The following is a 23,543-nucleotide window of genomic DNA, read 5'->3' on the forward strand; positions in this document are numbered from 1 at the left end:
AAGTAAATTAGATTCAAATACAGAACATAAATCATTGTGAAGTGGGGGAGTACAAAAACAAAAGGGGGGAGTACAAAAACAAAAGACAAAGAATAATGTCAGTGTTTCCCAGAAATGTTTTTATGTTCATCTCTTTGGTTTTAGACTTTCGTAATTAGGGTTAGAGGTTGAAGAGTGCTTCGTCTAATTTGACCCTTTCTTTCTTTTCTACACCATCCTCTATTTAACTAACCTTTGAGGTTAACAATAAGCTGACACACCGTTTTTTGAAGTTGTTCCAAAAATCTAGGCAAAAACATTCAAATGCAGTAAACAGTTCCTGAATCAGAATTTTTGAAAACAAATATTATTGTCTGTTCTTTTTTAGGTGGGAAGTGAATCCTTTCTACTGTGACACAGTGAAACAACAGTATCCATACAACTCAGGAAACAGGCTCCTCAACATCATCGACATGTCCATCTTCGACTTCCTCACAAGTATTTAATCCACTTTATCATCTACTTTTCACTTTGGCACTCAAGCTTTAACTGTCTCTTACTTTACTGTGCTTTAACTTTGCTACAGGCAACATGGACAGACACCATTATGAGATTTTTACTAAATTTGGGGACGATGGGTTCCTTCTCCACTTGGACAATGCACGAGGGTGAGACTAAAACCTGACAGATCATTTAATGATTGTAAAATGATCCGTTGTGGTTTCATTATCTTAAATCACATCTTGTGCTCAGGTTTGGGAAACACTCTCAAGATGAGATGTCCATCCTGGCTCCACTATCCCAGTGCTGCATGTAAGTGAAATAATGTGAAGTGATGGTTATTAATAGCACAAGTGTCCGTTAACTGAACTGCATCCTGTTGGGCTCCGAGCATGGCTCACAACAGTGGCGTTTTATTACACTAGTGGTTCATATTTAGAATAACATTACCAAATTAGTTTGTAAAGTTACAAAGCGACCAAGGCTTGCTTACCTTAGCTATACCTTTACATAATTGTTGTTGGTTAAAATCAACACCACTTGTCATAACCCTAACCGCAAGCTAACCAATATACAAGCCTTATCAGTCCAAAGTGTTTGCTTAATAAGGGTATCGACTAAAGAGACTGTGCCATTTCTCAATCTCGAGTACGCTTGCTTGGTAGCACATGTCTTCCGAGTCACTTGCTTCAGAAGCTAGGCAAGAATCCTTCCTGGCATTCGGAAAACGAAGAGTGGAACAGGCTAGCAAGTGTGCAGGTGTGCGCCATATGAGAGGCCCCGCCTTACATTTTCCGCCACAGATTTGGGGAAATTGGTCCGTGCGCAAAGCATTGTGGGGATTTTAAGGACGCAAAGTCTACCCATGTGCAGCCTCGAAATTACCCCCAAACCAAGGACGCGGCCTCGGTGGACTTCCAAGTATGCTGGAGATTGGAACAGTCCTTCGGCGGCACTCGATGATGTAGCATCCTTGAATTTTGGCTTGGAAGCCAGTTTCCTCGAGATTGAGAAACGGCCTGTATTTTGCTATGTTGATGCTTTAAGTGATCTGAAAAACAGGATGTCCTTGGGAACGTGCATAAACTATATATTCTTTGGATTTATCTGACAAAAGCGCCTTAAGTCTACAGGCTGTTATATACAACAGAGAAAGTCTGGAAAGGTCTCATTTGTCAATTTATGTTAGAAACCGTCCAATTGCCAAACAAAGCGATTAATACATTTTAATTGTTACATAGTAATTTTTTGAATTGTTTTTTTCTACTCTTTTAATTTCTACTTATGTGCAATGCCTTGCCTTTTATGCTGCTGCGACGCAAACATTTCCCAAATCGAGACCAATAAAGTACATTTTATCTTATCTTATCTTCAGGATAAAACGCTCCACTCTGGTGCGTCTGCAGCTCCTGGCCCGACCAGAGTTCAGACTGAGCGATGTGATGAGGGAGTCTCTGAAGGGAGACTCTCTACAGCCCGTCCTAACGGAGCCTCACCTCTCAGCGCTGGACCGCCGGCTACAGAAGGTCCTCCGAGCGGTCCAACGCTGCGTCAGGAGGCTGGGCGAGGAGGACGTGATCACCAAGGACTTTGTTAAATCCACAGCGACACCTCAGATCAACACAGAGATGAAGAAGGACAGGTAGCACAGGACGAAATGGTCCTCTTCATAGCTGTTTCTGTGCAGAAGACTTCATGATGAAGCGAAGCAAGAAAAACAAGGCTCAGATGGTTTCGATTTAAGAAACAAGCCATAAATGGAAGACGGGTTAAAATCTTCTGAGCTTGTCAGAGAAGGATCTCGTTGAGGAGGTTCAGACCGTGAATCACTGCAGGCCTCAAATTCCTATCACAGAGGGAGTTGTGCATTTTATTTCCTTTTGCATCTTTAATGGTCATAAATTCCCCCAAGGGTGCATTTTATGACTGACTTTTTGTTATGTCCACGAACACGACGTCAGGTACATCAAGATTGAAATCCAGATGGCTGTGGGATCAAGCACGGCGGTTTTAAAAAGGGCTTCAATGAAGATATGTTTAGCCCTTAAGCCTTTGAGTGTCTGTATTTTGACTACACCGTTTATTCAACACTTATTATAAGAGGTTGAGCTTTAGGAAGCAAAAACTTGCAGCCTTGCCAACATGTATGCTAAATGCATTGAACATATAATATTAAAAAGCCCAAAAGTGCACCCTTAAAAACCAATGTTAAAAACCAAAAAGAAGCATCAGGGAATGGAGTTTATTTATTAAATGAATTAAGCTAAAGTATAAGAGTCCTACCACGCATCAAATTCAGCAGTGGAGTTACTATTAATAAAAGAGAGCTACGATGCACTGGATCAGTTGTTTGCCAAATTAATGCTGGTGAATATGTTGGTTTAGAGAGAAACGTGTGGGTGTCTTTGTGTTGTTCTAATTTTTAAATAAAGTTATTTTGAAGAGAAATGATCACCTGTAACAGTGTGTCTGTAGATGTATGCGTGTGAGAAAAGTGCTTCCGTTAAAACAGTCATTTAGTTTCCTCCACCCCATTTTCCAGACTTGTAAATCCTTCTGTCTCATCAGAGGGTTTAAACCGCTTTAACACGTCACAGTCCACTAAAACAGGCTGAGACGCAGTAATGACTAACCTTAAGTAAATGTGAAATATGTGTCATATCATATCATGATAGAAAATCCTGAACTAAGGCCAACATTTTTGTTATTATGAATATGAGAATGTGTGTGTCATCTGTAACCAATTTTGAGCTTTGGCCTTCATTATTTTCTGTGTTCCTATCCGACAGACTTGATATGATCCAGGTCTGTGTGTGATGTAACACAAGGTGAACAACCACAACTATTTTTAAGAGATCTTAACGTTTGGAAAGATGCCAAATAAAGTCAGACATCAGCTTAAAAAGGCAGGCAGTAAGGCTGATAAGTCGAGATCGTAAAAAGTGCTCTCTACCCCAGGCAAATACCTTTAAACCACAGTGTATCTTCACTGAAATCTAGCAACAGGAATTCACATTTGAAACCCCAGTTGAAAATGTAGAATGACAGATTAAAAAGTGAAAACGCAAATGCCAAACTTTTCCAACTCCAAAAACTAATAGCAATAATGTCAAAGCTGCAGATGTTGGTCGTTTCCCAAGAGCAAAGGACAATTGGCAATAATTACATTTATAAATGTTTCTCATTATTTGAAAATATACTACGTGGAAACAAATCTAAATTGTCTGAAGTGATCAAAATCCTCTTTAAGGAAAATGTGATTATTAACGAGATGAAGAATGTTGAGAAATAATGACAAAATGGAGGAAAGGTTGACATTTAACATGTGGGTATGAGTCATAGACTGTATCTATAAAAGTATGTTTCTACATTTCTACTATGTTTTGGTGCAGGAATAAATCAAAATTGTCCTGCTGTTTTCTAAACATTAAGCAGTGGCATGTCTCCCCCCGGTGGACAGATGTCATGTTGCATCTCTTTTCAGAGCCAATGTACCCAATGTAACCATTATTATTAAGATTTACTTTAAAATACACCCCACATTATTTAGACAGGATAAGTTAAAACCCGTTTAATGGAAATACTTTACTGGAAGCATCTTGAACTACAACCATATTAACGTGTAAAGTTAGTCAACTTGTCAGAGAGCGAGAATTAGCATTAGCATAGCATAGGTAACGTTTTTACAACAAACATGGTGAAGTGTGCAGTTTTAGGTGAATTATTCAAAGCAAACAAGGTAGTTAGCTTTTTTTGGATATAAATTATCCCCTTGTGCTTTCTTACATAGCTTCAAAAAAATATTACATAGTATTGTATGTTTTACAACCAGTTACACCGAGTCAGGACATCTGCCAGTTACAAGCTAACTAGCTAACAAACATAAACAATTATCTAACTACACTTACCTTTGTAATACGTCTGGTAGTCGGCGATACTGTTGCAGAACAGACTTCCCATCTGAGTTAAACATGTATTTTTGAATCTCTTTAGTGGAAATAAACCAGATAACAGACCTCTGTGTGCAACCATGATGCCCTTCTCACCTGTTTCGCAGAGGCGAAAAAATATATCTATTTCCAGGCTTTTATTTTTTGGGGAAAACCGTGTAAAAAACATTAATAATGTCCTGAATAATTGTCTCTACTTAAGCACAGTTATAAAAGTAACATTTTAGAGGTACTTGAAGGCCTACAAACTTACTTTTATTTCGATTTTCTTCTACTTTAAACTAAAACTCTACTACAACTAAGAGGCAAATATTTTACTTTTTATTCCACTACATTCATTTGATAGCTAGCTTTGCCAATTTTTACATTTACAATTCATAACATATTTGACTAATTCAATTGAATCAATGACAGTATCTCCAGACGGAAAAAGTTAAATATACAAAATAATAATAATCCAATAGTTCTACTTTCAGTAATTGAAGTATATATTAACACAATTAACTTTGGCCTTTTACTTAGGAAAATAAAAACTGTAATGTGTAGACTGTGACATCGATGATTTAACGTATATGTGTTTTTCAACCCTGAAATATAACAAAAAAAAAGTTGAAACATAAAAGAAGAAAACACAACACAAAGCTGAATTATTTTTACTTTTTTATTGCTTAAACTGCCATCTGGAACAATCTATACCAAAAGGATAAACATCTTTGCACATACAGGAGGTCAAACTGAATACAGGGTAGAATAGAAAAAGAATGGTCCTCTGGTCGCCTGCAGCTCTCTCTGCGCTGCAGGCCTAACAAACTCACTGGAGGTCGGGCTAGCAGGAGTGACTGACTACTACTGTAAGCCCAGGTTAGGTAAGCTAAGGCAAACCGGGACGATTGCAGTGTGGCTAAAAACATTTTGGACTAAAACCAATGATGCTGCTATTTACAAGAAATCGATATTTTGATAAAAGGTGAGTCAAACCCACGCTCCCCTAACGGAGTCATTTCCTGTGGATCAGGATAGGGATCAGATGATTGATTTAACTGTAAAGAAAATTACATATTACTCATGTCCATTAACAAAAAAACTCTTCTCACTAACTTGACTATACCCTGCAATCGGCACCAAAATCAAATATTTTTTGGACGTACAACATACATCTCGATTCTTAAGCGCATTTAAGTGCCCTGAATGAGACAAAACAGAAACACATGACTGGTTCTATGTCATTTCTGGTAACAGACAAGTGAGGCAGGAATGAAGAGTTAAGCCTATAATCCAGAAGTCAACATTGTGTGATTTGGTAAAGATCTTTTAAAAAAACAAAAACAGACTTAAACATTATATGCCATCTAAATAGTCATGAAGCAGTTAAGCTAGGGAGTAACAAACCAAATATTTGACAAAGTTCCTGCTTCTGCACGCAGCAGCTGCAGGATTTTTTTTTAATACACGCTTTCCATTCATACCGGATCACTGGATGCCTAAAACATCATGCCAAGTAAGCATAGAGAACAGATCACAAGCTACTCTGATGAAAAGACAGCCACCTTTTCAAATAGGCAATAAGCAATGACACTAGTTTTAAATAAATATCTGCTCACTCTGCCCATCCGCTTCCATACATAAATACTTCAGATGTCCTGAAAACCCATAAAACCATCTTGTTTTTTTCAAGACTTCACTTCAATAAACCTGGAATAACCCATTTGATCTATTCTTTTTTTTAAGTTTTAACCCATGACGTTTTACACAATACGATTACATACTGTTTTTGTCGGTTGACAAGAAGAAGCATTTATTTACTTTGTGGCACTGGACACCTAAAATAGAATTTATGGAAAAATAAGTGTTTACAAAAGACAGTTAAACATAGTTTTTTTTAGATCACCATCACTCCAAACCATAAATGTATCATTTAGTCCATGATAATTAAAATAATAATAATAATAATAAAACTATGATCAATTTTAACTATACTATGATAACATTTTGATTACAAACCATAGCAGAAGAGTGACCAAGTTATTTGGTATATACTAAAAAAATTGAATACTGAAATACACTTAATACTCTTTTTTTTTTTTTTTTAGCTTTCTTTTATATATTATATTATTTTTCCTCAGAGTAGTCAAGGCAGTTCTTGTATGGTCGTTCTACCGATAAAGAGGACAGTAACTACTTCCTGTTTGGAGCTCCAAATATTGAGGGCACGCACTGCGTTTCCACGGCTACGCATCGTTGCGCTGTGACAATAATCCACATTTGGCACTCGCCTGGTAGCTGCACATTCAAATTATAATTTGTACAAGCTTACTAAGCAAAACAGCCTTTTCTCATCGTGCCAATCATGGTATAGCTGAAACCTAAATAACGTCTGATAAAATTCAATCATATTCGTCCTGCCTTTTTTTTTTTAATACAGTTTCTAGGTTTTTCTCTACGCCGTGTATCTAAAATCGGGCTAAATGATGTCCAAAAGGAAACTCTTTAACGGGGAGAAAATAAGTCCTCTGTTCAATCTACAACTTAAATCTGTAAGAAGTTCACTAAAAGCGCCATGTAAAGTTTGATTGTCCTGTCTCAGCAGTCTGAGACCCTAATGTCTTTCAGATCTCCTAACAATCCTGCTTTGTGTTTAAGTCAAAAAAAGAAAGCGTAACCAGCGAATATAACATAGGTAACGTGTGATGTAACTGTGCCTACAAGGTAGCGTACAGCAGCTGGTACAAGCGCTGGTGAATGGCTGAAAGTCACCTCAGCGTGACGGGTGCTAACAACAAAATGATCTCTGTGTGTAAAACGAAAAGGGATAAAAGCCGAAACAGAAAGAAGAAGAAGAAGAAGAAGAAGAAAGTGACAAAAAGCAAATTGCATTGGTGGACCCTGGGTCTAAAAGGAGAAAAGAGGGGAAAGGGTTGAGGGAGGAGGAGGAGGAGAGACCCTTCAGACGGACAGCGAGACGAAGCTGTTGTACTGTTGGATGTTTCGTTTGAGAATGTCCGAGCAGGGACCCAGGACGCGCTCGAAGCGAGGTCGGTCCAGCTTCACACACTTCAGGGGCCCGCGGGCGACCACAGTGGCCGCGCGGGGGCGGTTCATCAGCAGGGCAATCTCACCTGGAGAACACACACAGAAAGTCAAATAACATGAAGACACTGCACTTTGGTCATGTGTCATAGTGACAGGAAGTGTTTCCTTGCTTTTTTATTTAAAACGGTACCGCAAAACAATATCAATTAAATAGAAATAGTAATACATATACAGACTGCTGTGATGAAGCTTTCGTGCTTACCAAAGTAGTCAGAGGGTCCTAACCTCCCCACTTCCACAAACTCCTCGTTCTCTGAGCGACGCTGCAACACAGCTGCAGAACCCTGAGAAAAACACATAGCCTACACCTTAAGTTACATGAGCACATTAATCAGAATATCTTCTTCTTTAGAAAAGTCGATTTCTAATATAATTATTTGTTAGTTCAACACTCAAAAGACCCATTCACACTGAAATGAAAACATCAACCCGTTATCATTTCCATCAAATGTGACACCTTCATATTGCATCACACCAATGAAAATGTCTAGACTTGGAAGACGCAAAAAAAAATTATATAATATTTAAGTAGCTGGAACCAACATTTGTCAAATTGTTACAAACACAATTGTACACAAAGTATACATTTTAAGTTGACTGACTTATCAATTAATTGACTAATCCTTTCTGGCTCAAAGATCGAAACATGTTTATGATGAAGCAACTCTTCATATCACCACAAGAGGGCGTGCATTTGTCGATAACAAATAGAGGTGGTAATACTTTAAAGAGCTGAAAATATAAACCAGCATTGAGTCCCAAGAGGATCCAACATCCCTTACACTGTCTGACGTAACTAGGACAACAATCAATTACAGAACTCAGAGTTTAGAGGTAAAACTGTGACATGTATAAAAGCATGTGTGTAAGTCAGTGATGAAGTAAGTACTTCTAAGATGATGAAGAACTCGTCTCCAGGCTCTCCCTGCACAACAATCTTCTGTCCGTCCTCAAACTGGACGGGCTCCAAGGCATCAGCGACTGTCAGGCGCTCCCATTTGTCGAGAGACTCTGTGAACAAAGGAGAGAAGAGAAGTCAGCTGACATGACAACACTGTAAAAAATCAGATTTGAAAAGGTTGAACCTGTTATTGGTTATGCTTTTAAGGAGATGTATTTTTAAATGCTCTTTTAGGTTATTTTAATCTCAGCACCATACACATGTAACGTGCTTCCATTTTAAAAAGATTTGGGATGGTTTGAAAAACGAACCCACCTAGAATGGACACTTTCCTGAGGAATTCCTCGTACATCTTCCTCTTTCTCAAAGTGCTTCCCTGAAGAGAAAGATATTTGTGTTATTGTATAAAAATGAATGATAACACGTTTAAAAATATGAGAGATGCCCCACAACTAAACAAAAGTACATTAATGACAAACATTTTACAACCTGGCTCTAAAATCGGTGGCCTTTCTTTGCATTAACAGAATCAAAATCTGAATATTTTAATTATCCTTGCGGGAATTGGCTTTAATGCAGTGGCTCCATTTAAGAAAAATAGAATAAAAAAAAATTTTAATCTAAAGAAAAATTTCCCAAAATAAAATGTATATAAATAGGAGAAGTAAGAATGTGCAATAAAAAGCTAAAATAAAACAAAAATATTTAAATAAACAAAGGTAAAAGTAAAATGTCCAATAAAAATAAAAACTAATAATTCAGGAAAATATAAGAAGTTAAGAAAAACAATCCAATAAAACAAAAATATTTGTACAAAAATAAGAAGTTAAAGTAAATAGGTCCCCATTGTACTACTACATATTACATGTATGTAACACTCTATATACAGTGGTGACATACACACCCCACATACTAGAGTGTAGGTGGGGGCGTGTATGTTTAGCCCCTCCTCACCATAAGTATTCTCCTGTAGCTGTCCCTGTCGATGCCCCACAGCTTCACGTTGGTCTTGGCTCTCACGGTGGCCGCCCTCGGGGTCCCGTAGATCAGGGCCAGCTCTCCGAAGCTGCCCCCCTCCCCGATGCTGGTCACCCATTCATTGTTCACATACACCTGGCAGACAAGCAGGATAGAAATAGAGACATTTAAACCCAATGGTGACAAAAATAATGTTTTCTGTTTATTTCTGAAGAGGATCAAACACTCACATCCATCTCTCCTTGGTCGATTACATAGAAATTGTCTCCTTCATCACCTGTGTGCATACAAAGAGGACGTTAACATTACCCAAAGACATCAATCAGACTCAGATTTATTGCCGAGTTGGCAACACATTAACAGAAGTTGCTTTAGAGCCAAGTATAATTTTAATGTACAGAAAGTATCTACAATAGCAATATGACAGGTGACTCTGAAAAAAATAATTATATCTACAGTATCATGATCTGGATCTGATCAACTTATCACAACAAGATGAAGTCCTCCTACCCTGCAGAATAACAGTTTCCCCAGCGATGTAGGTGACTGGAAACATGGCATCAAATATGTCACTAAAAAAAGAAAAGATTTGTGAGTAAGCCAGCTGTTATAAAAACGTTCAAGAGCTTTATCAAAACAACTTTAAGGCAGGTACCTCCTCTCATTGTCGTCCAGGTGTGAGAAGAGAACATTCTTTTCAATAGCTTTGGCCAAGGCTGCCATCGTTTTGTAGTCTTTTGGAATGACCTTAAAAACAACAGACAAGTCACGCAACTCTTCCTAGAACAGATCATATCAGATTGTAGATTAAAGTGTTGCGACACTCTTTGTGAGCTGCTTGCACGTCTACCTTTCTGACATAAGAGGCTGCGTCCTCCTCTGTGTAGACCTCTGCGCTGAAGGCTCCTCTCCGCCGGCGGCCCTTCACCACCGGGTTCATGGGGGGAGAAACCTCCTCGTCACGAGAGTCTGAGCGGGAACTGCTGGCCTTCTGCTGGTTCTGGATCTGCTTGGACTCCTCCTGCAAGGGAGAAGGGGAGGGGGTCAGCCAACAAAGGGTAGAGTTGGTCCAGTATATCCAAGTTAAGTCAGGATATTATTTATAAAATCTACTTTTGTGGAATTCAGTGATACACAAAAGTTATATAGCATGGAAAAACGGAATAAAATGATTTTCTTAAGTTATAATATCCTTTACATTTCTCCAACCGAGTAGCTAAATATATCTGAGATATTATAGCTGACCCGACGAAAAATTATATATTTAAAAAGGAAAATAGGAAAACTATAACAATCGTAAATGTCTTTGAAACAGATTTGAAACGGTCTAAAAAAAGATTGGAAGAATTATCAACCATCAAAGATTTCCAAAATAAATTTCTTGGAGCCTTACATTGAATTAAAACAAGCCAGAAACATACAAGCAGTAGTTTTAGAAACACTTGTGCAAAATATGGTGGTGGTAATATAGAATTGTAATTGCTGTATGTGCAGTTGAGTTTTAAATGTACTCAATACATTTTTTGAATAAAGCATCACTTACTTGGCCTTAGTATTTCTTAACTTGTAATTTTGGTTAATTTAGTAAAGGCTTCTGCACACAGCTTCTTCAAGCCTTATCCAAGTGTTTATGTACATTTGGTAAATTCCCAGAATTGTCCAAAGCATGTATTTCAAAGTTTATTAGCCACATTTCTGTACTTGGACACATAGTGAAAATAAAAAGTGAAACATGTATATAACTATACAAGTAGACCCTCTCAATGAGATTTTAATGCTTACAGATATTCAAACATTGTTGTTATTGAATGAAAACATGTCCCGGTATATACATAAATAAAAAAAACTAAACAGAAAACTTAATCATTAATAGTGACTCTGTGGCTGTGTAAACAAAACTGTGCAATGTCAGCGCAACTCCCAAGAGTTATAATGGTCGGGAAAACCCTGCTGTTTATTCTGGCGTCACGTTGGCCACATTCTTATGTCAACAAACATGCATGTGAACACAACGAGCCGTATCAAGGTCAGCTAAATTGATTATGGTCCCGTTCATATATTGCACGGTAAGTCGATAAAGTAATTGTTTGGAAAGGCCTACATACTGTATAATGATTTGCATCGAGTCCACAGTCCAATGATGAAAAAGAGGGGGGGAGAAAGTACTCAGATCTTCTACTTAAGTAAAGTAGAAGTATCAGAGTGTAGGAATACTCTATTACAAACAAAAGTCCTGCAATCAATATGTTACTCAAGTAAAAGTACAAAAGTATTAGCTTCTAAATATACTTAAAGTACCAGAAGTAAAAATACTAATTAGGAACATTGGCACATTTCAGAATGATATATAATATGTTTTGATTATAATGATTGATGCATTAAAGTGTTATGAAAGCTGGGAAAGGTGCAGCTAGTTTGAATGACTTTGTTTACTGCAGGGTAGCTTGTGAGTGTTATTCCTGGTGTAACATAACTCTTATTTAAGTGCTGATTATATTTCATTAATCCAAATCTGCAAAGTAACTAAAGATATTAAATAAATGTAAGTAAAAGTACACTATTTACCTCTGAACTGTAGTGGGGTAAAAGTAGAAGGGTAGCACAAATGTATATACACAAGTACAAGTCTCTCAAAATTGTACTTAAGTAAATTCACTCAGTTACTTTACAACACAAACACGAACACACACACGAACCTTCTCCAGCCTCTCGAAGTACTCCCTGAGGAAGGCCATGGGCCTGTCCGGCCTGGAGGTGCACAGCTGGACAATGCAGTCCTTCAGCAGCTGTTGAATGTTGTGTTTTTGCACGTACTGCTCACACTCCCTCAGGCTCCGCTCCTCCTCGCTGCTCGTACTTCCAGATGCCATGACGACAACCGCAACCCTGCTCTGTGACCTCTAACCTTTGTACTGGGGACAGTAACAGGAAAACAGGAGCCCGATTTCAGATCATTGCTGTACAAAGTGGATTTACTGGATTAGTCGGAGAGCGACACAAGAAGAGTAGGGGTGACCGCGATGAGAGAAAACGTGAGAATGTGAGAAAAATAGAACCAGAGTGAGAAAGCGCTGAGAGATGGGGTGTTGTTTTTGCACTAAGGAGCCTGAGTGCTTCTTAGTGTCAGGAGAGAAAACTGGTCATATGATGTGATCACACATATCTGACCACAGACGACAAACTAGGACAGGCTGCGCTTGGTTTATTTACTCAAAACAATTGTACTTCTCCACTAGGCCTGAAAGAAGCCCTCTATCTGAGTGTCACACACAAGGCCTTGATTTAGATGGTGGAATAAAAGGCCAGTGAATCAATCCACTGTGAAACAGACCAAACCCAGAAAATAAAGTGCACTTTGCTTGAGGTTTCTTCATTTCAGGCCACAGTACTGCTGCTGAGCCAAATAGCCTGACAGATCCCAGATCATGTGATTGGCCTCAGTGATATAAGCTTCTTCAGATAGCTCAGAGCTTGATCTAGCTGTGAAATCTAAAACAGGAAGGCCTCATTTAACCAACATTTGAGAAGGGTGAACAAAAAGACCAAGTGTATCATGCATTTGCATCAGTATAATAGGATTCGGATCATTTCTAATCAGGCCAGGCCCAGGGGATTTACTAGCCATGTTATCAAAGATGAGGGCTGGCTCTTTATGCAACTAACCAAATAGTGGAAACTTTAAAAGCTTGCTTTAATCCTAACCTACCAAAAGGAATAACTAAGGGACCAATGATACTGCTTTCAAACCAAATGGGATACATTAAGAGCCAAGAGCCAACAGCTGGGCTTTCCTGCATTAAATTATAAGTAAATCCAATTTAGTTTGACATATTTTAGGGTAGTAAAATTGTACATTTAACATTTTAATTCTCTAATTCAGTTGCTAACCTGCAGCCTCCCCTCTGCTGTCAACTAAGAAGAGAGCTGTCAATTATATTAGAGAAAACACTGCGATGCACAAATGACCTTGCTGATCGGGTGACAACGAGGTATGCTGGGGGGGATGGAGGATACCAACGCAATATAATGGTTTGACTAATTTAGTAAATGTTGTCGCCTTTGAGGACAGTGTGAAGCAAATGCCTTGTCTGTAACACCGTCTAGGTCAGGGTGGCTTCATAAGGAGGCTGCAGCCAAGAAACAGCTAGCAGACTGATGCTGAACAGCTACCCAATTATAATAACAATTTAGCAACACATTAACGAAATAATACATGTCTTTGTAGTTTTTCTTAGCTGTCTTTGGCCTACGTTGTGTGGGAGAGTGTGTGTAGTTTGAGCCTAGCTGGCTAGTAGCTCCGTGCAAAGGCAAAGCTCTCCTCCAATGACGCCATCTTGAGTTCTATCATAAACAAACGAGAGACGGAGGAAACAAATTTCACCTATGCAGAGGTCATATGATCCGCGAACGGGAAAGAAAGCCAAGTACTCACAAGAAACTGTAAAATTCCTGCCGAGCCCTTCGATAGCGACTCGGGATGGATGATTTTTCTCGAAGCGAACCGTTACCAGATCCTCCTCGCTTCGATTTTTTTCCCGAGCCCTGGACCGCTGCCCCACCGGATACGGCTGAGAACCAATCAGCGGCCGTCACTGACGTCAATTCTCCTCGTTCTGACATGTGAGCCCGTAACCCCTGGCAACCTTAAAGGAGCCCGCACGGAAATCGTGACGTCAAGGAAATAGTTTAGAAACAAAACAAAAAAAAAGAAAAGAAAGAAATCGATTTATATCTGATTAAAAATGTGCCTGATAACAGGAATCTGTGTTTTCTGTATTAAGACATCCTGGTTCACTGCAGTGTGCTTGAACGTCTGTCCATTTACAACATGATGTTTTTGTACACACAGTGGTGCTGTGCAAAGTAACTATTTACTCAAGTAGGCCTACTGTACTTAAGGACAATTTGGAGGTATTTGCACTTTACTTGAGTAATTAAATGTTTTGCTACTTTGTTCTTCTACTCCACTACAATGCAAAGGTTTATAGTGTACTTTTACTCCACTACATTTATTTAATACCTTTAGTTACTTTACAGATTTTGATGGGAAATATAATCAACACAGTCAGACTTTAGTTCCACCTGGAGTAAATTCACAAGCTACCCTGTAGTATACAAAGTCATTAAACTAGCTGAACCTCAACGAGCTTTGATCAAACTTGAATGCATCAATAATTATAATCAAAACGTATGATATTAATAATTGTGGAATGGAGCAATCTGCATAATGAGTAATTTTACTTTTGGTAATTTAAGGATATTTTGATGCCAATACTTTTGTACTTTTATTTGTAACAGAGTATTCCTACACTCTGGTACTGCTACTTTTACTCAAGCACAAGATCTGAGTACTTTTCTGTGTACACATGGATTTTAACTATACAAAGTAAAGCTAGGCTACTCATTATGCAGAAATATGACCAATGTTTGCATTATATTAAATATAATAGTATTATTTATGAATGAATACAAGTTGTCTCAGTCCTATTTACATTTACCGTTTGTGGTCTAAAAGATAAATACAATTTTAAGGATAGTGTTTCAGTATTCAACATCTGGATATGGGTTTAATGCATGGTTTAATGGTGTACATTTTGTAAACATAAAGGTTAAATAAATAAACAAATACATCTATGTAAAGCCAAGCTTAGGTAGACAAACTAAAACTAACATAATTGTCAACAAAAAAATCTATAATAGCTTTGTTTAACAGTTTTTCAGGGCAGAAAAAGCTTTATCGTCTCTCATCCAATGAAATCATCAAAACAATTCCTCGTGACAAGACTGAAAGCATAATTGGCCAATCAACAGTTTAGTCTCTTAAATAGGCGGGTCTTACGTGATTGACAGAAATACTATCAAATCAACGGGAGGCTTTAAACATCTTGACCAATAGAACCGCCGGAAAGAAGATTTACATGTTGTCACCAGCCAATAGGGATGCGCGTTAGAGTGACGCATCCTCCCATCAGCTGTTTTTGTTTTGCTGTCTGAATAATGTAAGTTAATAACATTATAACAACAGTCTCGACTGACTCAAGTGAAAGAGGTCACTAATGAGGTGTTATTGTCTATCTTTTATCCTCTTTAGACAGTTCACTCGGTGTATGATGCGGGTTATTTGAGACAAACAGCCCGCACATTCCTCCCCCCCGAAGAGTGTGATCGTGGCGTTTGGAGTCGGGGGGCTGAGGAGGGGAAGCGGGTTCCGGCGGGGATCGACCCGAGCCCAAGGCCTCCGACCTCGGCCAGTGAGAGGAGAAGCGATCCGGCGGCTGCCATGGAGCCCCAGGAGTCCCAGGACGCTCCGGACGGCTTGGAGGAGCAGCGAGCCTTCATCTGTGCCTCCTTCAACCAGGACACCACGTAAGCGACCTGCGGGCCCAGCATGAACTCAATCTCCTCCATGCACCTGATTGTTGCATAATTATTTACAGTCTCATTTACATGGTCTGGTTTATTTCCTGTCACCTAGATTCGCATGCAGCTGTGTGTGTGGGGCTCAAATGTATCTACAGGCTTCTGTGTTTTTCATTTAAACTTGTAGATTAGTCCTTAGCAGCTAAACTGGAGTGCACATCTAGACACTTAGTAACCAAACTATTGTGTAATAAGACACAGCTTAACACCATTGAGTGAAAATAGACATATTATATTATGTCTCAATCAAACCTGACTGTTACATATGTATAGTGTCATTCACAGGGTCTGGTTTATTTCCTGTCACCTAGAAAGCAAGTAGCTGTGTGTGAGGGGCTCAAATGTAACTACAGGCTTCTGTGTTTTTCATTTAAACGTATATTAGTCCTTAGCAGCTAGACTGAAATGGGCAAATGTGTTCATCTACAAAGCCTGTTGCACATTTAGACACTTAGTAACCAAACTATTGTGTAAAATAAGACACAGCTTAACACCATTGAGTGAAAATAGACATATTAGACTATTATGTCTCATGCAAACCTGACTGTTGCACATTTATTTGTCATTCACATGGTCTGGTTTATTTCCTGTCACCTAGAAAGCATGCAGTTGTGTGTGTGTGAGAGGGGCTCAAATGTGACTACAAGCTTCTATTTTTGTATTTAAACTTGTTGATTAGTCCTTAGGTCCTCACTAGCTAAAGTGTAGTAGGGAATTTGTGTTGATCTACAAAGCCTGTTGCACATTTAGACACTGAGTAACCAAACGATTGTGCAATAAGACACATGCTTAATGTAAATATGTATATTCTCTATTGTCTATTGTCTTGTCTTTGCTTACCTCCTGGATTTATGACACCAGTTAACATACCATATTACATTCTTAGAAAGTGGTTAAAATATTCAAAGGCGTTATTTTCATATGTATAACAGCCACAAGGTAATTGTTGGCAATACAAATCTATGTCCCCGGCTCCTTCAACAATGCAACAGTAACATTAAGACATATAAAAGAAATACACATTAGTTGTATCGTAGCGCAGATGTAGTAAAATAGTGCAATAACAAAATACAAAAGATGTTAAGGTGAAATTAAAATGCAGGAATGAATGAACTGGTTTTCTCAGCAATGCTAAAGGAAGTATCTGGAAATCAGATGTTCCTGTGTCATGTATTTTTTTTAATGTTTTTGATCACTCACACCTACATTGCAGAGGGCCACTGTCAGGCTCTATGAACTAGAATAACAGATCCAGCAGAATACAGGTGTGTCAGCTTAAAACAACATCTGCTGTGGCGATGATTGTAAAACTAACCAGATGGCCAAACAGTCAACCTGGCGTTTATATCTCCTTGTCATCATGTTCTTTTCAACTTCAGCCATGATAAGATAAGGCGAGCTTCCATTAGAGGGGGGATTAACTAATATCAATGGAAGCTGCTTTGTTAATGGCTATGCTCTCTAAACAAGATAAGATAGTCTGATAGAAAATCATGGGACAAACTGACCGTTATGAGATATGACACTTCCTTAATGGAAACTAACAGAGGTGAAGCCAATGGCATAAAGCAGCCATTACATAGATTTTACCCCATTTTTGTGCAGTTCTACACGTGTGTGTGTGTGTGTGTGTGTGTGTGTGTGTGTGTGTGTGTGTGTGTGTGTGTGTGTGTGTGTGTGTGTGTGTGTATGCATGGTTAATCCTAGTCCTTCCTTCTTTTTGACCAAATCCATTCCCTAATCTTTTCTAGTAATACCAAACAAATACAAAAGGTTTTCTAGGATTATTTTACTCCGACAAGGATAGACTTTATGTATCAAAATGTCTACATCAAGTGTTGTAACTGTGTGTGGTACTGCAAAAATAACCAGATTTCATGTGACAAGTTTCAGTCTTTTTTTTTAAATTGAGGACTATAATTGACCTACAGTGTTTTAAGGTAACTTTAACAATAGTGGATATGGCTGGTAATATGGTCTGTGTTTTCTTTCCTTCTTCTTGTAGTTCTCTGTCAGTGGGCACAAAGACCGGCTACCGGCTGTTCTCCGTCACCGCTGTGGACAAACTGGACTGCATCCACGAAGGAGGTAAGATGGACATTGTGCTTTAATGCTATTGTCGAGAGTTTGGTCTATTGCGCTTCTATAATATGTTTTCTTTCAGAGTTATGGGAAGAAAGACTGTATTGATCCCAATTTGGGAATTTTTTCACATTTTTGAAAGTCTCTAAGTGTCTATTTGTGTCAGTAGACGTCTCACAAATTACCCAAAAATGTGCATTAAATAATGTCTGTTTTGCATATTTAAACATAACATTTTAGAAAAACTTGTCACACAAAACCCAATTGTCTTTATGAAAGTAAACTAGGGACCTTTTAAAGTGATACCTTTTAGTTAAAGATTTGTACTCTATTCACCTCTAGTGACTTGGAACATGTGTGACATATTCACAACAGTTATTATTCAGGCTCCCCTCCCTAAAGTGTCACACTGAGGAGTAATAGCAGTCCACACAGCACTATCTGAGCTGTGGTCAGGTTCACCTTGATCATACAACATGCCCCAGCATGTTTGCTGTTCTTCATGCAGATGGCAAACACAGGAACGCTCAATGTGCCACTCTTTAAAGCAACAACAAAGAGAAAACGTTTGGTGTCATCTTTGAGGAAGTTCAGGCACAATAATGCTGTCATTGTCTGGGGACTGACAGTTTCTCTTAAAGGGACAGTTCACCGTACGATTAACATGGATACCATTTATCAAACCAGTTTGTTTTGTTGTTAGTTGGTTTTTGTTGTAACCCTCTTGTTCCTGAATAGATGAACACTTCCGTCTGGGCAGTGATACAGTAGGCGGATGTAGTTTGTTAGAAATAAAGTAGTTCCTACATGCTCACAACCAAGTCTGGGTTTAATCTTGAGTAATCAGGTCATGATTTCTAGAAAGAGACATTGCTGTTTCATTTTTTAAATTATTTTTGCTGCTTTAAGACACTAAAAAGCAGAGTGCCATCTAGTTCCATTATATTGAAGAGAAGGCAGACATTTCTATTGCCTATGTCTCTAACACTGTGCAACTCACACCAAAACAAACAATACTTATCCCTACAGGGTTTGATGAGACATTTGTATTTTGTATGTATTTTAAGGGTGAAGTGTCCCTTTTGTTGGTAGCAAAGCACGAGAGAAGTAGATCCGCAGTCATTTGTAAAGAAAATGGAGGAAGTTATATAGGAATTGACGACATAAGATTGTGTATTTGCCTTCACTGACCAGAGATGTGATATGCAATCCATGTCCAAGGTCTCCCTCTCGTCCCTCTCCCAGTAGAGTGTCCAGACGTGTACATCGTGGAGCGGCTGTTCTCCAGCAGCCTGGTGGTGGTGGTCAGTCTGTCCATGCCCCGCCGGATGAACGTCTACCACTTCAAGAAGGGCACAGAGATCTGTAACTACAGCTACTCCAACGACATCCTCTCCGTCAGGCTCAACAGACAGGTGAGGCCAGGAAATGGATGATTCTGGACCTGTAATCCTCAGAGATGTTGATCCTTGTTTGTCCTTTCAATACATGTTATATTTGGAGATCTATTTGTGTCCATTATCTCAGAGGCTGGTGGTGTGCCTGGAGGAGTCGGTTTACATCCACAATATCAAAGACATGAAGCTACTCAAGACCCTGCTGAACACCCCCACCAACCTCACAGGTACACTCATGCTGTTGTACAGACATATATTGTCAAAATAAGACTTTTTCTGAGACTCTGACCTACATTTCATTTACATTATTAGATATGGTAAAGGAAAGGGCAATTATTGATGAAATATGTATGTTAAAGAGTAACGACAAGGACAACATTGGGGGTAAATGGCCTAAATCCCCCTCTGTTCTCCCCTGCAGGTCTCTGCGCTCTCTCTGTTAACCACAGTAACTCCTACCTGGCGTACCCCGGCAGCGCCACCATCGGAGAGATCACCGTGTACGATGCCAACAACCTGGTGAGGACACATTGATATTAAACAAAGCAGCGAAGGAGAAAATGCAGCTGATTTAACTTATTTTGATAACCCCGTGTGGACATCAGTGAAGTGTTGGTGCTGATTCATTTAAACATATAATCTAACTCGAAATCTCAATTCAATTCAAAGTATATACAAAAATGTGTTATATATATAATAGTATATTTTGCCACTTAATGTTTATTATTTGTATGAATTCTTTTTTTTTTGTATTTCCTTTTTTTTGCTTATTTCCTTTTTTTAAATTGTTAAAGTTTTTTTTATGTAAGTGATATGCTAAGGCCCATCCTGTTATGTTGTAAACAAAATGTAAAAAAAGAAAAAATGTATTTAAAAAAACCACACATTTACCCCTTTAGAGCACTTTGACCCTGATCCAAGCCCACGACAGTCCCCTGGCGGCCCTCGCCTTCAATTCCTCCGGCAGCAAACTGGCCAGCGCTTCAGAAAAGGTGAGCATTATTTTACTAACGCTCAGTTTTATTACCCACAATCCTCTTTTTTGACCACGCTCTCCTCCACAGGGCACCGTTATCAGAGTCTTCAGCGTTCCTGAGGGACAGAGACTGTTTGAATTTCGCCGAGGGATGAAAAGGTTAGCATTTATATTTTCATATCGTACCATCAAATCTTAATAATAAAATTAGGGACGAGATGGTTCATGGCTGTTGTGTGCCTGGGATTAAACAAAGGGCTTGTGACAGGAAGTACTGCAGTCTAAACGGCCTCCTATCACTCATCAGTTCAACTTTCATTTTCAAATCTTCACTTCGTGCAACCTGCATACTTTGCATACTACGTTTCGTTTTTTGTTTACCATCATATAGTATTTGCACGCAAACAATATTATCTTTGGTATCATTAATGCTAAGTAATGTAAAGTGATAACTGTATGGTTGTCTCCTGCAACTTGATTATCATGTTTTAATCTAAAAAACATGGACAAAAGTCTACATACGGGCTAAATATGGTCGTTATGGGCTTACACACATTCATTTTCAAATCTAAAATGTGCATTTATTCCTAACTGTTTTTTTGTTTTCTGTCTCAGATATGTTAGCATCAGCTCATTATCCTTCAGCGCAGACGCCCAGTTCCTGTGCGCCTCCAGTAACACTGAGACCGTCCATATATTTAAACTGGAGCAGCACAGCCCCAGGTACACACACACACACACACACACACACACACACACACACACACACACACACACACACACACATACACACTAACACACACACAGTTGTATTTCTGCTTGTTTTCTGTAGATCAACTAATTACCTGACTTACCAGCTACGTTACAATGTTAGTGTTTCTGGTACTTTCATTAAAAACCAAATAAAAATGTATTATTTTGGATCCCTGGTTAAATGTATCCCTCGTAAACATAATGTATTTTCTTTTTTCAAAGCATATTACCCGTGTATTTCTCTGTATAAGGAGTCTGCTTCCCATACATTGTCCTTCTCTGACCCTTGCATGGTTCACAGAAGGACAATGCATGAAATGACCCTCTGCTATGCTCCCAGTGCTAGGATGGGTTAAATGCAGAGGTCACATTTCGCTGTGTGTGCTGTACTGTGTGCACGTGTGACAAAACAAAGAGGGTTTTATCCTCCAATTCTCTCTTCAACCATGACCCATGTTGTTTCCTGCCAGTCAAGATGAGGAGTCCCCCACATGGTCAGCCTACATGGGTAAAATGTTCTCGGCAGCCAGCACCTACCTGCCCTCCCAGGTGTCCGACATGATGCATCAGGACCGAGCCTTCGCCACGGTGCGCCTAAACATGTTTGGCCTGAAGAACATCTGCGCCCTGGCTACGTGAGTCCAAAGTCCGACCAGAGAGGGATGATTTTTAACAGATGTATTTATAAGTCTTTAACATCTTGTGCTTGTTTTGTTTGTCAGGATTCAGAAGCTCCCCCGCCTGCTGGTAGCGTCCTCAGACGGGTGTCTCTACATCTATAATGTGGATCCACAGGATGGAGGAGAGTGTGTTCTGGTCCAAAAACACAGGTGTGTGTGTCTTTGTGGGAAGCATCCTGCATAAATGTCTAGATGTAACAAATATTGAGTTGTGCACGGATGTTGGATTTTTGTAGATAGACCTAGAAGTTAGCATCGCAAAGGCTCCCTCAACAAAGCAGTAATATTGCAGGAAATAAGATCTGTAACAAACATATTTATGATACTCAAACATTTTGTTCAGCAAGAAATCTCCACATATTAACGCCACTTTTATAATTTATGAAGCACAAATGCTATAGAAGTAAAAAGCTAACATTAGGCTATAAAGGAAAAACATCAAGGTCACATGACTGCACGTCAACACCGCTAAGCTAAAGGCGGCTAATGTTAGGCATGATGGTGTTTACTAGAATCATTTAGCCACTTGTTAGCAGCCAACATTTTAGGCACATAGAGGCTTCAGAAATTCAACCGTGGGGTGTTCACTGATATATGTTATGTAGTAGAACAATACAATTTCTCTTAAACTTGTGTTAACAACAGGCCATTTTTCTAAGGATCTAACCAGAAACCCATTCAAAAAACGATTGAATTGAAACAAGGGGGAAAAAAGAGCTCAAATGCTAACTAATTTGAGCTTTTAGGACCCATTATTTCAGCTTTAAAATGTGGCATTAATTTGTGCTTATGTCGAAGTGAGTTGTGTGTTTCAAAGTCTCTGTGTTCTCTGCTGCTGCAGGCTGTTTGAGTCCGGTGAGGAGCAGGTAGAGGAGAAGGAAGAGGAGGATCCAGAGGACGGTTCTCCACCACCAACCAGCCAATCATACGCTGCCACTGTGGCTCTCCCTTCAACCCCGCCCTCCTCCACCACACTCATGGGTACAGTATACTTATCATAAACTCAAAACCGTGTTACTCCCTATATACCATACTGTGAGTGATTCGCATTATTCTATCTCTTATATTCTGTGTGTTTAACTTCAACTTGTTTGACAACTCCTGAAAACCTGTTTTAAACATAAAGCTGTTTTGCTAAAGTTATTAAAAGTGAGAAAGAGGTTTTCTTAAAATGAGCTTGTCTCATTTCACTCTTCAATAACTTCTCACTTCTCCTAAATCAGGCAGATGTTATGTAAATAACATTTTATTCAGGTTCAGTATACTTCTATTATTTTAGTGTTTTTTCAAAATAATTGCTTTATTTCTAGCAAGTAATATATACTATTTTTTTGCCTAGCTGATTCAGGGTGTCCGCGGGGTCTTAAAAAGTATTAAAAGTTGATAAATCAATTTAGCGAAAATTAAGGCTATTAAAAAGTATTAAACGGCATTTTCCAAGGTATTACATTTTGTAGCTTGTTTTCAATAAGTATATAAATGGTCCAAAGAGGTTGTATTCTACAGTGTGCCTGAATGTAATCATGGCGTAGGTGTGTAGTGTGATTCTGTGTAGTTTATTGATGGCATCCCGTTGGATTTGACGTCATCTGAACAGGACATCGCACGCTCACTGCTTGATAGCGCGCGAAGGTCCGTTTACGCCGGTTGTTAAACAACATCGTTATGGAGAAATGCAAGTCTGCGTCCAAATGGTTGGAAGATAAGGAGGAAGGGCAATCAATACTGTATATAGTCAATTTGAGGTAAAGTGTGTCGCCAATGTAACCGGTTAAAACTCCAAGTGGCGATGAGGTCTTAAAATGTGTGGAAAGGGTCTTAAAAAAGGTCTTAAAA

General features: G+C 38.9%; 3 protein-coding genes across 6 annotated transcripts; 2 read left to right on the top strand and 1 right to left on the bottom strand.

The window, feature by feature from the left end:
* Window positions 1–367: 367 nt before the first annotated feature.
* LOC104963461 (protein FAM20A) lies at window positions 368–2,931 on the top strand (the record flags this gene model as incomplete). Its single annotated transcript, XM_010792054.1, has 4 exons — window positions 368–477; window positions 566–647; window positions 733–792; window positions 1,856–2,931. Coding segments are annotated over 4 exons (523 nt in total), but the record flags the coding sequence as incomplete, so codon positions are not given.
* Window positions 2,932–5,077: 2,146 nt separating this feature from the next.
* On the bottom strand, window positions 5,078–13,971 carry LOC104963459 (cAMP-dependent protein kinase type I-alpha regulatory subunit). Of its 2 annotated transcripts, none has more exons than XM_010792049.1 (11): window positions 13,832–13,971; window positions 12,096–12,311; window positions 10,250–10,420; window positions 10,055–10,146; window positions 9,910–9,971; window positions 9,630–9,676; window positions 9,376–9,534; window positions 8,737–8,797; window positions 8,410–8,531; window positions 7,723–7,822; window positions 5,078–7,546 (listed from the first exon to the last, which is right to left on the bottom strand). In XM_010792049.1, exons 2-11 carry the CDS (start codon window positions 12,267–12,269, stop codon window positions 7,374–7,376), a joined length of 1,161 nt encoding a protein of 386 aa, XP_010790351.1. In that variant the 5' UTR covers window positions 12,270–12,311; window positions 13,832–13,971; the 3' UTR covers window positions 5,078–7,373. The 2 variants fall into 2 exon arrangements, with proteins under 2 accessions (XP_010790351.1, XP_010790352.1); XM_010792050.1 differs by having other exon boundaries at window positions 7,723–7,804; window positions 13,832–13,970.
* Window positions 13,972–15,383: 1,412 nt separating this feature from the next.
* Window positions 15,384–23,028, top strand: wipi1 (WD repeat domain, phosphoinositide interacting 1). 3 transcript variants are annotated; one of them, XM_010792053.1, is made up of 12 exons: window positions 15,384–15,398; window positions 15,491–15,765; window positions 17,825–17,907; window positions 19,123–19,316; window positions 19,429–19,525; window positions 19,720–19,817; window positions 20,198–20,290; window positions 20,363–20,433; window positions 20,890–20,997; window positions 21,498–21,662; window positions 21,750–21,857; window positions 22,549–23,028. In XM_010792053.1, exons 2-12 carry the CDS (start codon window positions 15,680–15,682, stop codon window positions 22,706–22,708), a joined length of 1,263 nt encoding a protein of 420 aa, XP_010790355.1. In that variant the 5' UTR covers window positions 15,384–15,398; window positions 15,491–15,679; the 3' UTR covers window positions 22,709–23,028. The 3 variants fall into 3 exon arrangements, with proteins under 3 accessions (XP_010790355.1, XP_010790354.1, XP_010790353.1); XM_010792052.1 differs by lacking the exon at window positions 15,384–15,398 and having other exon boundaries at window positions 15,405–15,765; window positions 19,150–19,316; window positions 22,549–23,025; XM_010792051.1 differs by lacking the exon at window positions 15,384–15,398 and having other exon boundaries at window positions 15,405–15,765; window positions 19,147–19,316; window positions 22,549–22,723.
* Window positions 23,029–23,543: the final 515 nt, after the last annotated feature.

Source organism: Notothenia coriiceps, unplaced genomic scaffold (assembly GCF_000735185.1).
Source record: "Notothenia coriiceps isolate Sejong01 unplaced genomic scaffold, NC01 NC01_scaffold00036255, whole genome shotgun sequence".
NCBI lineage: Eukaryota > Metazoa > Chordata > Actinopteri > Perciformes > Nototheniidae > Notothenia > Notothenia coriiceps.

Coding starts and splice junctions, on each gene's coding strand:
- LOC104963459 (XM_010792049.1), bottom strand. CDS start 12,269: ATGGCATCTGGAAGTACGAGCAGCGAGGAGGAGCGGAGCCTGAGGGAG. Junction 10,421..12,095: donor ACTTCGAGAGGCTGGAGAAG/GTTCGTGTGTGT, acceptor TCTCCCTTGCAG/GAGGAGTCCAAGCAGATCCA. Junction 7,823..8,409: donor AGTTCTTCATCATCTTAGAA/GTACTTACTTCA, acceptor CTTAAGGTGTAG/GCTATGTGTTTTTCTCAGGG.
- wipi1 (XM_010792053.1), top strand. CDS start 15,680: ATGGAGCCCCAGGAGTCCCAGGACGCTCCGGACGGCTTGGAGGAGCAG. Junction 17,908..19,122: donor GGACTGCATCCACGAAGGAG/GTAAGATGGACA, acceptor TCCATGTCCAAG/GTCTCCCTCTCGTCCCTCTC. Junction 19,818..20,197: donor TGTACGATGCCAACAACCTG/GTGAGGACACAT, acceptor TTACCCCTTTAG/AGCACTTTGACCCTGATCCA.